General features: G+C 35.5%; 1 protein-coding gene across 9 annotated transcripts in view; it reads left to right on the forward strand.

Annotated features, from left to right (window-relative positions):
• Nucleotides 1-12,924, forward strand: part of TMEM68 (transmembrane protein 68) — a 40,853-nt gene extending 27,929 nt beyond the window's left edge. For 8 of the 9 annotated variants that reach the window (XM_073229541.1, XM_073229540.1, XM_073229539.1 and 5 more), the window contains one exon: nucleotides 11,396-12,924. In XM_073229541.1, coding sequence (XP_073085642.1) covers nucleotides 11,396-11,500 — 105 coding nt within the window. In that variant the 3' untranslated portion in view covers nucleotides 11,501-12,924. The remainder of the gene's footprint in view (nucleotides 1-11,395) is intronic. The other variant, XR_012128182.1, reaches the window with a different exon arrangement.
• Nucleotides 12,925-15,733: the final 2,809 nt, after the last annotated feature.

Below are 15,733 nucleotides of genomic sequence, written 5' to 3' on the forward strand. Positions count from 1 at the left end.
GGCTTAAAAAAACAAACAAACCTGGTATCTCATACAGTGGACTACCCCTTCGCGAGGCGCTGGGTTCTCGCGGGTGTGGATGTAGTCTGGCTGTTGTCCTGTATCTTCTGGTCTCTCTTTTAGGGATAGTTGTAGTTGTTGTATTTTTAAAAATATATATGTTTTTGTGAGGAGATTCCCACTGTCCTACTCACGCCACCATCTTAGCTCCGCCTCTGGTTAAGTTTATTTTTAAGCATTTTATTCTTTTTGATGCTACTATAAAATGGATTATTTTCTTATTTTCTCTTTTAGATTGTTCATTATTAGTGTATAGAAACAACTTATTTTTGTATATTGATTTTATATCTTGTAACTTTGCTAAATGTATTCTAACAGTTTTTTTGTGGAATCTTCAGGATTTTCTATGTAATAAAACCATATCATCTGTGAACAAAGGCTTTAAAAATATTTTTATTGAAGTATATTTGATAGACAATATTGTATTGGTTTCAAGTGAACAACATGGTAATTTGACAGTTACATACATTATTAAATGCTCACCCAGCTAGTGTAGTTACTGTCAACATAGATGTTACAGAACTATTGACTATGTTCTCTATGCTATCCTTTCATCACCAAGACTAATTTATATTATGATTGAGTTTTTGTGTCCCTTTATCCCCTCCACCTGTTTCATCCACCCACTCCAGCCTCTTCCCCATGGTAAACACCAGTCACTTCTCAGTATCTATGAGTCTACTGCTGTTTTGTTCATTTTGTTTTGTTTTGTTTTTAGATTACACATACAAGTGAAATCATATGATATTTGTCTTTCTCTGCCTGGCTTATTTCACTCAGCATAACCCTTAAGTCAATCTATGTTATTGCAAATGGCAGGATTTCTTTCTTTTTTATGGCTGAATAATACTCCATTGTGTGTATATATATATATATATATATATATATATATATATATATATATATATATATATATATATATACCACTATCCATTCGTCTATTAAAAGACACTTTGGTTACTTCCATAGCTTGGCTATTGTAAGTAATGTGGCAATAAACATAGGGGTACATATATCTTTTTTTAAAAAATATTGTTGATACACAATCTTGTATTGGTTTCAAATGTATAATACAGTGGTTTAACAGTTACCCATATTATTAAATCCTCACCCCAACTAGTGCGGTTACTATCAACACAGGAATGTGTTACAAAATCATTAACTATATTCTCCATGCTGTACTACTATCCCCATGACCAACTTATTGCATGGTTGAGAATTTTTATGCCCCTCTATTCCCTTCACCCTCCCTGCCCACCCACGCTGACCCCTCCCACATGTTAACCACTAGTCACTTCTTAGTGACTGTGAATTGACCGCTGTTTTGTTTATTGTGTTTTGCTTTGTTTTTATATTCCACAAATAAGTGAAATCATATGGTATTTGTCTTTCTCCATCTGGCTTATTTCACTTAGCATAATACCCTTTAGGTCCATCTATGCTGTTGCAAATGGCAGGATTTCTTTTTTCTTTATGGCTGAATAATATTCCATTGTATATGTACCACATCTTCTTTATCCCTTCATCTGTTGATGGACACTTTGGTTGCTTCCATATCTTGGGTATTGTAAATAATGCAGCGATAAACAGAGATGCACGTATTTTTTTCAATTTGGGGATTTTATTTTCTTTAGGTAAATTCCTAGAATTGGAATTACTGGGTTGAATGGTATTTCTATGTTTAGTTTTTGAGGAACCTCCATACTGTTCTCCATAGCAGCTATATCAGTTTACATTCCCACCAACAGTGTAGGAGGGCTCCTTTTTTTTCCATATCCTCACCAACAGTTGTTATTTCTTGTCTTTTGGATAGTGGCCATTCTGACTGGTGTAAGGTGGATACCTCTTGCAGTTTTAATTTGCATTTCCCTGATGATTAATGATGTGGAGCATCTTTTGTGAACAGACATTTTACTTCTTCCCTTCATGTGTAGTCTGATGTAATCCTCAACATCTTCACACCAACTCTATAGGGTAGACCTATTACTGCTGCTTTACACATGAGAAAGCTAGGTAACTTAGTTTTGCTAGGTTATGCTGCAGTAACAACCAACTGGAAAATCTCAGGGCCTTAGGAAAATAAAGCTTCCTTCTTGTTCATGTTGTGTTTCCCCTGAGGTCCATTGTCTTCTCTATTTTGAGATTCAGGCTGAAAGAACCCCATGTGGGATGTTACCGTTTGCACAGCAAAAGAAAGAGGTCAGGAGTGGAACCATGAGATGGCCCTTAAAGTTTCTGTTGGAAATAGCCCTCTCACTCCCACTAACATTTTATTGGCCAAAGCAGTCACAAGGCCACTTTGGGCTTAGTCATGCGGGACCTGTATTCCTTCCACAGGTCAGACACTTAGAAAAGGAAGTGCAGCTGAAGAAGAATGTTATATTAGATGAGACTATTCAAATCAAGCTTCTGGTATGTAGGAAGAAGTTTCACAAAGGTAACATTAGTTATCTACGTGCCTTGCCTATGAACCTCATTCTTAGAAAACATACCTCTAATTATTTTACTAGTTCATTAAATCCACTCAGTTTATTGCTCTCCTTTGTCCTGAAAGTAAAGCCCTATGACACTGGCTTTTAGCATCAGGTCATGCTTTCCGCACAGCATGCCTCTTCTCTCATCCTGAAGATGCCTTAGTAATGGTTCCAAAGCCATGCACCAGGGCTGAGACCTCACCCTGTGACATTGCTTCTGCCCACTCACACTTTATTGTTAATGTAACATATTGCTTTGCTGGTCCCTAACAAGTATGTTCTCCTTTAGGATATAGCTGTTTTGTTCTTTTTACATTTTTTCCTTCCTATCTTTTAGGATTTAAGTGGGTCAGAGCTAAGTAGGAACACTTTTTGCAAATACTGGCTACTTTTATGTTCAAAATAGAAGGTAATGGAGGGAGAGGGAATAAAACACCTGGCCTAGAAGTTAGAGATCTAGCTTCTAATCCTCTACCTCTGGGCAGCAGTGTCACTTTGGATAAATATATTCTTATCTAGATCTCTGTTTTCTTGTTTGTAGAAAGGGGAAATTGAATCAGATAATTTCAGAGGTTTCTTCCAGGTTGAAATTTAAATTAATCTTCTCTTATTTTTCTCAGTTAAGGAAAATACATTGCTGATAGTTAAATTCCAGTGACTTGATTTTTCACATGAGGTTTTTCATGTGAGAGAAAAATTTATTCTGTGTCACTGGTAGATTTAGGTACTTATGTATTAAAATATATAAATATAGCAAAACCTTATCAATTCAGACTAGGTAAGGAAGAAGAGGTCTTTCTGAATCATTGAAATACCTCAGTTATTGTCTCCAGTAACTTTATTAATCAGTAATTAAAGTAGTAAGTAGAATACCAAGGCATCGTTTAATAGAATTTGTTGAGGGAATTTACTTAAGTATATAGTTGCCATATATATATTTTTATTGTAAGTTGTTATTACTGAACTAAAGTATACTTGAAATAAAGAATACTTGAAATTTTCCTTCTGTGAATACACTGTCATGATTTTACAATCTTTATTGTTAACAATATAAACTATAGAATAATGATTCCTGGATTATTATAGTTTCAAAATTACTAGCACCCAAATTAATGTAGAAATGAAACCTCATTTAAAAAATGGGTGATAGATTGTTCAGGGATTTGATTGTGGAGAAGCAACATTTTGTAAACACTGTCTAAATTTAAATTAAAATATACTGTACCAGTGCTGAAGAGGACACCTGAGACATTCCCTTAGAGTTCTCTCTGTTTTACACTCTGTTCTGTTTCCTTGTTGACAGAGTCTGTTTTTGTCTGTCTCTGCCTCTCTCTACATTCTCATACACACATCCATATATGTATATAGTATATATATATGCACACACATATTTATATTTACATGTATATACATTATTTTTATATACGTGCATATATAATATATGCATTATTATGTATACATGTATTATATAGGTATAATAAATGTATGGTAATATGCATTATTATAAGGTGGAAAGAAGATGGAGAGAAGTGGACATATTTGAGTGGTATTGATGAGGTGGAATTTAGGGAAGCTAACAATGGATTCACTTGTAAATGCAAAACAGGACTTGTTAAGGATGACTACTAGGTTTAGACTTTCTTGGCAAGATTCATGGTAGTGTCATTTGCTAAAATAGGGACAGAACTCAGGAAAGGACAAAATGTGAGGGGAAAAAAGTTTAATCTTAAATTAAGCATGTTGAGTTTGAGGTACCTTTAGCACATTCAAGGGAAGTCATATTCAACATTCCTATCTGAAGCTGAGCATGCTAGATATGAGTTTGGGAGTTATCAGCAAATGGTAATTAAAGCTGTGAAATGGATAAGATTATCCTGAACCTTTGCAGCATAAGTGCCTGATTTAGGGATTATATCTGCAAAAGGAGGTTGAAAGGGAACAGCTTAACATCTGTAAGAAAACCTAGTTTTTCCTCTAGTGTGAGAGTTTTACAGAAGCAAGATCAATGGTCATAGAGAGGTCAAGGAAGATTAAAAGAATGTCTATTGGATTTAATGACAAAAGGGGATTGTTGGTGATCTTTGTATTTGATCCATGCCCTTCAAGGAATTCGTATATAGGCTTTTTGCTCAACAGCACTTTGTCAGGAAGTCAGGCAAAGGAGAACTCAAACACTGAAAGTGTATTTAAGGACCCTTTGGTGCTCCCATCCCAAAACCTTCAGCAGCAGCCCATCTCTGGTCAAGGTTTTGGTAAAATCACGAGACAGCCCAGCAGTAACAAGCTTTTTAACCACCAGGTTCACTCTCATATGAAGGTATACACTTACTGCACCACACTCACCACACTAAATGCCTGCAATCAACTCTTAATCATGGCAGCAAAAGGGATCCAAAGATAAAGGAGACAACTCACTGAGAAGGAACCAAGAGAATGTTTATTACAATGAACATATGCCATGAGCCAGACTTTTGAAGTTACACCACAGACGATTCAGCCAACCAGCTCCCCTTTTCCAGAAAGATGCTCTTACCTGTGGGATGTTTTCTTATATTTCCTCCTGTAGGAAAAGAAGCATAAACACATATCAGAAAATGGTTTGCAGCAGGCAGTGAGTTAGAAAAAGAAAATATCATTGAGGATGGGCATGAAGGGGAATCCTTCTTAGAAGGGTCTCTCCTCTACATGAGGTTTGCAAGTTTCAAAGCCCAGTTAAAAGTTTTGGATTATTGTGTTATACTATGGTCAGCTGTATACTACCATAGTCTTAACAGTTACAAATACCATCCTAAGAGCAATGGCTCTGTCTCCCTATGTTCTTCCTCTTCCCCTTTGAAGGCACTGTAGCATTTAGATTGAGGTCAGGCTTTAAAGACAGCAAGATCCAACTTCAAATTTCAGCCCTTCCATTTACCAGGTTCATGGTGTTGTTCAGGAATAAATGGGCAGAGGCTTGTAAAGCATGTCTTTTTGCTAGTACATTCTAAATGGCCATTAACTATGAGCTAGTTAATGATCAGATATAAGGTTCTTCAGAAAAGGAAGAAGTGAGGAGGGGGACAATGAGAAAATCTAGAATCAAAATGGTGAAAGCAACATTAGGAACCTGCTAATGGCTCAGGAAGCAGAAGTAGCTTAAGTTCTAGTGATTTACAGTCCTCATTTACTCTTGGACCAATCTCCTGGATATAGGGCTTCTTAATCTATCACATGAAGATAACATCTGCCTGGCTATACACCATCCAGGTCAGAGTGGCGTTCAAGGGGCAAATGGCCATAAGTTTATTGTCCCAGTATCCCAAAGTTTTTAATGCTTGTGTCAGTTTTTGTAGACTCTGAAGACCCTCTAAAGAGTTGCAATAGGCTCTCTATACTGGAGGAGATTCAGAGGAAAGGATGTGCTGGGACAGGAAAATGCATCTCCTCCAGCATCTCCTGGAAGAGCAATGCTGCCCAGGTGTCCTTAGTTCCACACCTACATCCACATTACAGTCACTTCATGCAGGAAGCCAAGCCATGATTTGCTAATAGAGCTGTATCTATGTTACATGTTTTTTAAAAAGGCACAGATGTTTCAAATTCAGAATCAGTACAACCTATTATATCTCTGTTCAAATGAAAACATGTATGGCAGTGTTAGGTGTTACATGAAGAAGGCAGCATGTAACACAGAACGTGCAGTATGATCTTGACTATTGTTCTAAAATCTATTTATCTGAAAGGATAATTGTATTTTCTTATTGCATTGCCCTGATATTTCTTCACCCAAAAATCTTCCTTGACACTTCAATTCATACTCAAACAAACTCTGTACTTTTTTGCTTGAAATTTAACTCCCTTCATGATTTAACTGGATCCTAATTTTAAGCCTAATAAACCCACCTTATGAACACACATGTGCAACTCCAGCCTAACTCACCAACTCTCCATTCCTTAGTTTTCATGCTCCTTCCTTCTCTGTTACGGAAATCTTTACTGATCCTTGGAGACCCAGGCGAAATGTGTCTGGTTCATGTGCTCTTCCTTGGTCACTGCCCATCAAATGGGCTCTCAAGTCTGAACTTCCAAATACTTTCCTTTCACATCACAGCTGATATGTTTCACAAATGATCTTACATTTTAATTACTTTGTACTTCACTATGACTATTAAGTAATGAGCACCTTGAGATTAGAGTTGTTTTGCTACTATAGCTTACAAAGCACCTCATATGTTTTGAATAAGTGAATATTTACATATTTTATTGAAGTATAATTGATACACAATATTGTATTGATTTCAAGTGTAGAAAACAGTGATCCAACAGTTACACAGATTATTAAATCCTTATCTAATTAGTGCAGTTACTATCTGTCAACATAGGAAGATGTTACAGAACCATTGACTATATTCTCCATGCTGCCCATCCATCCCTGTGACGAATTTATATTATGATTAAGATTTTGTGCCTCATTATCTCCCTCAACCTCCACCCACCCACCCCAAGCCCTCTTCCTTGGTAATCACCATTCACTCCCAGTGTCAATGAGTCTACTGTTGTTTTGTTCATTTTATTTTGTTTTGTATTTAGATTCCACAAATAAGTGAAATCGTATGCTATTTATCTTTCTCCACCAGGCTTATTTCATTTAGCATAATATTATGTAGATCCATCTGTGTTGTTTGGAAATGGTAGGAGTTCTTTTTTCATGGCCGAATAATATTCCATTGTGTATATGTACATCTTCTTTATCTGTTCATCTATTGAATGACAGTTTAATTACTTCCATATCTTGGCTATTGTAAATAATGTGGCAATAAACATGGGATGCATATGTCTTTTTGAATCAGAGATTTTGTTTTCTTCAGATAAATTCCTAGAAGTTGAATTACTGGGTTGTATGGTATTTAAATGAATAAATTTTAAAACTATACTTCACAGAACAAAACCTGTGTGTTAGTCATTGTGCCAATCTGAAGACATGGTTTTAATTTCATGTAGACCTTATAATAACTGTAAAAAATATTTCTCATTTCACAGGTGTGAGAACTTATGGATTAGAGAAGCATATTCTTTTTTTTGGTATCATTAATCTACAATTACATGAGGAACATTATGTTTACTAGACTCCCCCCTTCACTAAGTCCACACAACATACCCCATCAGTCACTGTCCATCAGCTTAGTGAGATGCTGTAAAATCACTACTTGTCTACTGTGTGTTGCACAGCCCTCCCCATGCCCCCCCACATTATACATGCTAATCATAAGGCCCCTTTCTTCTCCCTCCACACTTCTCCCTCCCTTCCCACTCATCCTCCCCAGTCCCTTTCCCTTTGGTAACTGTTAGTCCATTCTTGGGTTCTGTGAGTCTGCTGCTGTTTTGTTCCTTCAGTTTTTCCTTTGTTCTTATACTCCACAGATGAGTGAAATCATTTGGTACTTGTCTTTCTTGGAGTGGCTTATTTCTCTCTAGCCATAATACCCTCTAGCTTCATCCATGTTGTTGCAAATGGTAGGATTTGTTTTCTTCTTATGGCTGAATAACATTCCATTGTGTATATGTACCACATCTTCTTTATCCATTTGTCTACTGATGGACACCTAGGTTGCTTCCATTTCTTGGCTATTGTAAATAGTGCTGCGGTAGAAACATAGGGGTGCATCTGTCTTTTTCAAATTGGGCTGCTGCATTCTTAGGGTAAATTCCTAGCAGTGGAATTCCTGGGTCAAATGGTATTTCTATTTTGAGCTTTTTGAGGAACCTCCATACTGCTTTCCACAATGGTTGAACTAATTTACATTCCCACCAGCAGTGTAGGAGGGTTCCCCTTTCTCCACAACCTCGCCCAACATTTGTTGTTGTTTGTCTTTTGGATGGTGGCCATCCTTACTGGTGTGAGGTGATATCTTATTGTGGTTTTAATTTGCATTTCTCTGATGACTAGCAATATGGAACATCTTTTCATGTGTCTGTTGGCCATCTGAATTTCTTCTTTGGAGAAGTGTCTATTCAGCTCCTTTGCCCATTTTTTAATTGGATTGTTCCCTTTTTGTTTGTTGAGGTGCGTGAGCTCTTTATATATTTTGGATGTCAACCCTTTATCAAATCTGTCATTTATGAATATATTCTCCCATACTGTAGGATGCCTTTTTGTTCTATTGATGGTGTCCTTTGCTGTACAGAAGCTTTTCAGCTTGATATAGTCCCACTTGTTCATTTTTACTTTTGTTTCCCTTGCCCGGGGAGATATGTTCATGAAGAAGTCGCTCATGTTTATGTCCAAGAGATTTTTGCCTATGTTTTTTTCTAAGAGTTTTATGGTTTCATGGCTTACATTCAGGTCTTTCATCCATTTTGAATTTACTTTTGTGTATGGGGTTTAACAATGATCCAGTTTCATTCTCTTACAGGTAGCTGTCCAGTTTTGCCAACACCAGCTGTTGGAGAGGCTGTCATTTCTCCATTGTATGTCCATGACTCCTTTATCATATTTAATTGACCATATATGTTTGGGTTAATTTTTGGAGACTCTATTCTGTTCCACTGGTCTGTGGGTCTATTCTTGTGCCAGTACCAAATTGTCTTCATTACTGTGGCTTTGTACTAGAGCTTGAAGTTGGGGAGCAAGATCCACCCCCACCCCCCACTTTATTGTTCCTTCTCAGGATTGCTTTGGCTTTTCGGGGTCTTGGTGGTTCCATATGAATTTTAGAACTATTTGTTTCAGTTTGTTGAAGAATGCTGTTGGTAATTTGACAGGGATTGCATTGAATCTGTAGATTGCTTTGGGCAGGACGGCCATTTTGATAATATCAATTCTTCCTAGCCAAGAGCATGGGATGAGTTTCCAGTTGTTAGTGTCCTCTTTAATTTCTCTTAAGCATGTCTTGTAGTTTTCAGGATATAGGTCTTTCACTTACTTGGTTAGGTATATTCCTAGGTATTTTATTCTTTTTGATGCAACTGTGAATGGAATTGTTTTCCTGATTTCTCTTTCTGTTAGTTCATTGCCAGTGTATAAGAAAGCCACAGATTTCTGTGTATTAATTTTGTATCCTGCAACTTTGCTGAATTCAGATGTTAGTTCTAGTAGCTTTGGAGGGGAGTCTTTAGGGTTTTTTATGTACAATATCATGTCATCTGCAAATAGTGACAGTTTGACTTCTTCTTTACCAATCTGGATTCCTTGCATTTCTTTGTTTTGTCTAATTGCCATTGCTAGGACCTCCAGAACTATGCTGAATAACAGCAGGGAGAGTGGGCATCCCTGTCTTGTTCCTGATCTTAGAGGAAAAGCTTTCAGCTTTTCACTGTTCAGTATGATGTTGGCTGTGGGTTTATCATATATGGCCTTTATTATGTTGAAGTACTTGCCCTCTATACCCATTTTGCTGAGAATTTTTATCATGAATGGATGTTGAATTTTGTCGAATGCTTTTTCAGCGTCTATGGAGATGATCATGTGATTTTTGTCCTTTTTGTTTATGTGGTGGATGATGTTGATGGATTTTCAAATGTTATACCATCCTTGTATCCCTGAGATGAATCCCACTTGATCATGGTGTATGATCCTCTTGATGTATTTTTGAATTCGGTTTGCTAATATTTTGTTGAATATTTTTGCGTCTATGTTCATCAGGCATATTGGTCTGTAATTTTCTTTTTTGTTGGGGTCTTTGCCTGGTTTTGGTATTAGGGTGATGCTGGCTTTGTAGAATGAGTCTGGAAGTATTCCCTCTTCTTCTATTTTTTGGAAAACTTTAAGGAGAATGGGTGTTATGTCTTCTCTGTATGTCTGATAAAACTCCACGGTAAATCCATCTGGCCCAGGAGTTTTGTTCTTGGGTAGTTTTTTGATTACCGATTCAATTTCTTTGGTGGTAATTGATCTGTTTAGATTTTCTGTTTCTTCCTTGGTCAGTCTTGGAAGGTTGTATTTTTCTAGCAAGTTGTCCATTTCTTCTAAGTTTTCCAGCTTGTTAGCATATAGGTTTTCATAGTATTCTCTAATAATTCTTTGTATTTCTGTGGGTTCCGTCGTGATTTTTCCTTTCTCATTTCTGATTCTGTTGATGTGTGTGGATTCTCTTTTTCTTTTTATAAGTCTGGCTAGGGCTTATCTATTTTGTTTATTTTAAAGAAGCACATTTTAAAAACATATCTTTGGGCTAGGGTTTATTAATTATATTAAAACAAGAGAAGGTCCAAGATTTGTAAAGTGAAGCCTCACTGAATGATTAACATCTAAAATGAGGCATGTATGCATGTTCTTTAGGTAGCCATAACTGATTTAAGGTAAAAATAGTTGTAATTCATTAATGAATTTAATAGGAAACATAGTTTGGGAAGATTTCTTGATATATCCTAATTGACTTTTCTATAACTGTAATTTAAATTCCTGTTAAACTGTCTGAAAATTGAGGTAATAAAGTGTATCAGTTCATTTGTAGTTTCTCTCCCTTTTTCCTCCTGCATTGCCTAAAATAATTGGTGCATATGGTGATGGAAGAAAAATTTATTAATGGATGGAAAGGAGTGAAACTTCCATTTGCCTACTAGAAAATTTCCTACTACTTTTTTCTTCAGTTCTTTTTAGTGTTTATTGTGTACAAGGCATTATTGTGCTCACTGCTGGAGAAATGCTAAGCTGTGTCTTAAGGAGTTTACAACCTGGTGTAGACAATAGCCGTGTGAAAAATAACTCTGATTCAAGTATAATAAAATAAGTATAAGAAATATAGTGTGGGTATACTGAGAAGGAAATCATTAATTCTGAGGAGAGATGGGTTTAATTAGGGAGGACTTCTTGAAAGTAGTAACAAAAATTATCTATATTGAGAACTAAAAGAACAATGGCTTTTCTTTTGTTTTCTTAATAGACAAAGAATGCTGTTCAAGCTTTGATTGATAAGCACCAAAGAATACCAGGAAACATTATGAGTGCTTTGTTAGAACGTTTTCATAGAAAACAAGAGGTCAACTAGAAGATGATTTAATGAATTTGTATTAATATGTTTGTGTCTATAGTACTCTTTTAAATTTTATAGGCTGTATAATATCTTTTTAAAAATCATGTTAGCATCTTTCACTGAACTTGTTTGTTTAAAGTTGTATTATTGGTTTGGTGTTTGCAATCAGTTATGTCAAATTTAAATAATAGTTTGTTATATGCTTAATTCAGAGAATGATCATTTTCTTTTTATAAATTCCTGTAATGTATGATAACCATTTACATTTTTAAAGTTGAGTTTATGAATAACAGCAGTTTAGGGTAAACAAACATTCCTAAATAATGCATCTAATTTTTGTATCTGTTGCACTGAGCTAATTTTATAGAATGTAATGACCAAGGGTTTTGTAAAGACTAAGAAATAAGTTAGAAGGAAAATGCCCTTTTATCTATCCCTCATTACTTTCATTACTTTGGGCAAATCATGTAATGTTTCTGTGCTTCAACAATTTACTTTTTAAAAACATGTTAATACTATGGTGAGGAATATTATCTTAACTTGTTTATATTTGCTGTGATTGATAACTATAAAACTGAGATTATAACTGAATTAACTAAGCAATACCAAGAATTTTTAGAAGCTTATGTATATATTTCTATATAGGTTGTTTAAATTATTTCTTTAGGTATAATGTCAAGTTGCCAAGCACAATAAAAAAAACTCTACTGTCTTTCAAAGTGAATAAAAAAGAAATTAGGAAAAGTAAAATTCTAATTATTGTTATTATTTTTAGTATTATGTTTTTAATGAGAATCTACAGACAGTATAGGATATGTTGTACATTGTCAGCCCTATAATAGGCATTTAATAGCATAAGGTTACAAATTACTGTTGTGCTCTGCATTTCATATGTTAGAAGCTGATTCTAGGCTGATAAAAGCAGAGAGCTAAAGGAGGCTCTGCTTATGCTCAGTATTGTGGTTTATTCAGTTTGACTTTGCAACCAGTCAAATGGTTTATTGTTTCAATAAAAATATACTTGAATGATGAATTTATGTGAACACAAAGCTTTCTGAAAAATTAATGGCTTTTGATTTTTTGTCTCCTTGAAATATGAATTTTAAAAGTATTTAAACAGAATAGTTCCAGAAATCAAATGCAGTGTCTCTCTCCCTTTTTTGGCTATTAAATTACTTGGATTTTTGTATAGTTTTTTTGTATATCAAGTATGTATGTATCATATCTATAATGTATATAAAACTAAGCAACATAAAAATAAAAGTAAAGCTGAAATGCAGGTCATTTTCTTGTGAAAATTGCATGTGACATATTCTCATTTTAAAACTGATTTTTTTGTTTTACTGTTTATTCTCATCCACAATCATACTCATCTATTTCAGCCAACATGAAGAAACCTTACTTTCCAATGTAATAAATACACTTTAATTTCAATGAAAGGACTGAATTAGTCATTATTTATAGCTTTCTTTCCTCTGGCAGTGACCAGTATTTGTTTCAAATAGATAAATATTTCCAGAATAAATGAGTAAATGATCACAAGGATAATGTTTTTGGGAAACTATTGGGTTTTAAAAACTGAAGAAAGAACAGCCTTCATTGCTAATGCAGTGAAGGTGATTATGTTTTAAAGTATTTAAGTTTTACTGCTTTACTTAAAGCCTCTTTTTGTTCTCTAATTCTCAGACTAATTCAGACTTTCTGTCTCACTTGGTACAAGATCTTCATCTGTGCTATGTATAACATAAATTCTAGCCAAAATAAGCAGGCGACGAGAGGCAACAAAGGGCCAGGGAGTTTATTTGAGTGCAATGCCCGGGCGATGTTCCCCAGTCTATGGAAATGGAGGCTGGGGAAGTCACACTCAGCAGGGCAGGCAGTGAGTTTTTAAAGAAGGTAGGGGGAGGCGGAGCTTAGATTTACAGCCATGCGAGGATTGGCTAGCCTAAGGCACATTTTTCAGATTGGGAGTGGGTAGCAGCCAGGCACTTTGGCACGTCATCACTGTCTGACGTGCTCCCCCCTTCCCCCCAGTGCCTTCAACCTTACATTCCAGCCTTTTGGTCATAATGGGCAACGACTTGATCTGGCTACTTCTGGCTGACAAGGGGCGTCGTGTGGGGGGGTTCATAGCATGTAGTTACATTGCTCTGACTGCAAATATCCTGCCTTGCTTTCTCCAGAGGATCTCACATTATTCTGTCTAAGCTTATGGTCCCTGTCTCATTTTCCCCTCTACAGATAGAGACTCTAGCTGCTGCCAGGGAAAAGGGGCGACGACCACTCTGGCTGCTTCATGCTTAGAAGGGGCATAGTAAAGGGTGCAGCTAGGTTTCTATCACTGGTCAGTTGAGAGGGCCTCGGAAGGTTGGTGCTTCTATTTTAGATGGACAAATTTGATGAGATTAAGAATGCAAGGCTGAATATGAGAACTAGAAATATGAAGAGTCTAATTGAGAATCATAGCCAGGTATCATGGGGAAACTAAAATTTTGGATCGAGTTTACATCTTAATGACTAGTATTAGAATTTAGTATAGATAAGACTGCATTATTGGAACAATATTTTCCTCTAAAATCACTCTTATTTTTATTAGAAGTAGCCAGATTAAGAAATAATAAACAGTTGGCTTTATTTGCATAAGTGCAGCAAGAAGAGCAATTAATTACATAAGCTCTTTTAAATGTGCTTTGCTGGAACTTTTTGTAAGGAATTTAAGATTGAACTTTTAAAGGCCTCTTGAGGCCAGAAAGCTAAGCCAGACTTGCCATCAGGTTGTGCCTGCAGTACCTGTACATTTGGGTGAATTCTTCTCTTCTTGAGGTTCTCAAGACATCCTGAGGTTCCTGCACTTGCCAGGAAGTGACCTTCTTTACTCACCTGGTAAGGCTGCTGAGAACCTTGTAAGCAAGGTACTAGGCCAGTTCTTCTAAGGGGCTTTGTTGGCTTTATAAAGTCAATCTTAGTTTTTTAAAGTTGTCTGTTCATATCTGAGTTTACACATGTGTCTCTCAGGTATGAAGTTCCAGTTAAAGCTTTGGTAATATAACTAGTGTTTTTAATTGGTCTTCTTACGAGGAAAGCAGATTCTTATTGAACTTGTGAAAATAAACATACTGCCATGAAATATAAAAATAGTCACTGAGAGTTTTTAAGTTCTGGAGGGATCAGGTAGAGAGAAAGATAAAGTTTCAATTCTGCTTATACAGGCAGTCATTTACTAAACTGTTGTCAGCTTAAGAGAAAAAGCTTAAAACACTTTATCAGCAACATTTGAAACAAAAAGCCACAAAATCATCTTTAGTTTACTTAATCTTACATAACTAATACTTGTTCTGCTGAAATCTAGTTCTTTACTAGCTTAAGAGTAATAAAACAGTAACTATAAATAATAAAAGACTTGCAAATGACAATGGTTAAAGATCTGATGAGAGCTTACTGTAAGACAGTTGACATAAGGAAATTCTGGTATTTCTGTAACAAAACATTCAGTAACAAAGTTTAGCATTATTCCTTTTGACAGTGCTTTATAGGTATTTAAGCAGGTAATTATATATCAGATAAATAAGCTAAATTAGCCAAATACTTTCTCCAATGAGAAAAAGTTCCTCTGACATGTTCCAGGGGCTCTCTGGAAAATATCAGAGTTAACTAGAGGTAAAAAGTACCTTTTTGAATTTGATTTTGGGAAGCTGTTGTAAGTTTTAAGGGACTTGCTTAAATAGGATTATAGGTTGCTATGAAGCAATACTTATCTATTTAACCAGAATGACAACAAAATACCTCAAAGGCAAATAAAGAAGGTTACACAGTTGTTAGCAAACTTTAGCTTTTAGTCGTTTTAATATTAAGATCTCATTTTCTTAAATACTCGGACAACTCATTGAGACTTTAAACGAGAAACTGCTTTGATAAAACAGAGAACTTTTTGCAATCTTTCAATATTAAGAGCAGACTAACATTTAAGAAAACTTTGTCTTTTTAACTGAAAACAAAATTCTAATTTTGCTGTGTACTTGATACCAAGACTCATTTGCTTTAATTTTATATAGCATGACCATATTAAATTCTTCCACCAATTTTCTACCTTTTTACATTTAGATTTCTCCCTCTAAATAAACAGCTGTACCTTAGAACAAAGTTACTTTCTTTTATTAAAAGACATATTCTTTAGCATGCAGAAATGTTTTCCTTATTACTTTAAGTAGTTTTAATTAGAACTTAAAACTATTAGGTACCTTAATTTTT

The sequence above is a fragment of the Manis javanica genome, chromosome 2 (assembly GCF_040802235.1).
Source record: "Manis javanica isolate MJ-LG chromosome 2, MJ_LKY, whole genome shotgun sequence".
In the NCBI taxonomy this organism is placed as follows: Eukaryota; Metazoa; Chordata; class Mammalia; order Pholidota; family Manidae; genus Manis; species Manis javanica.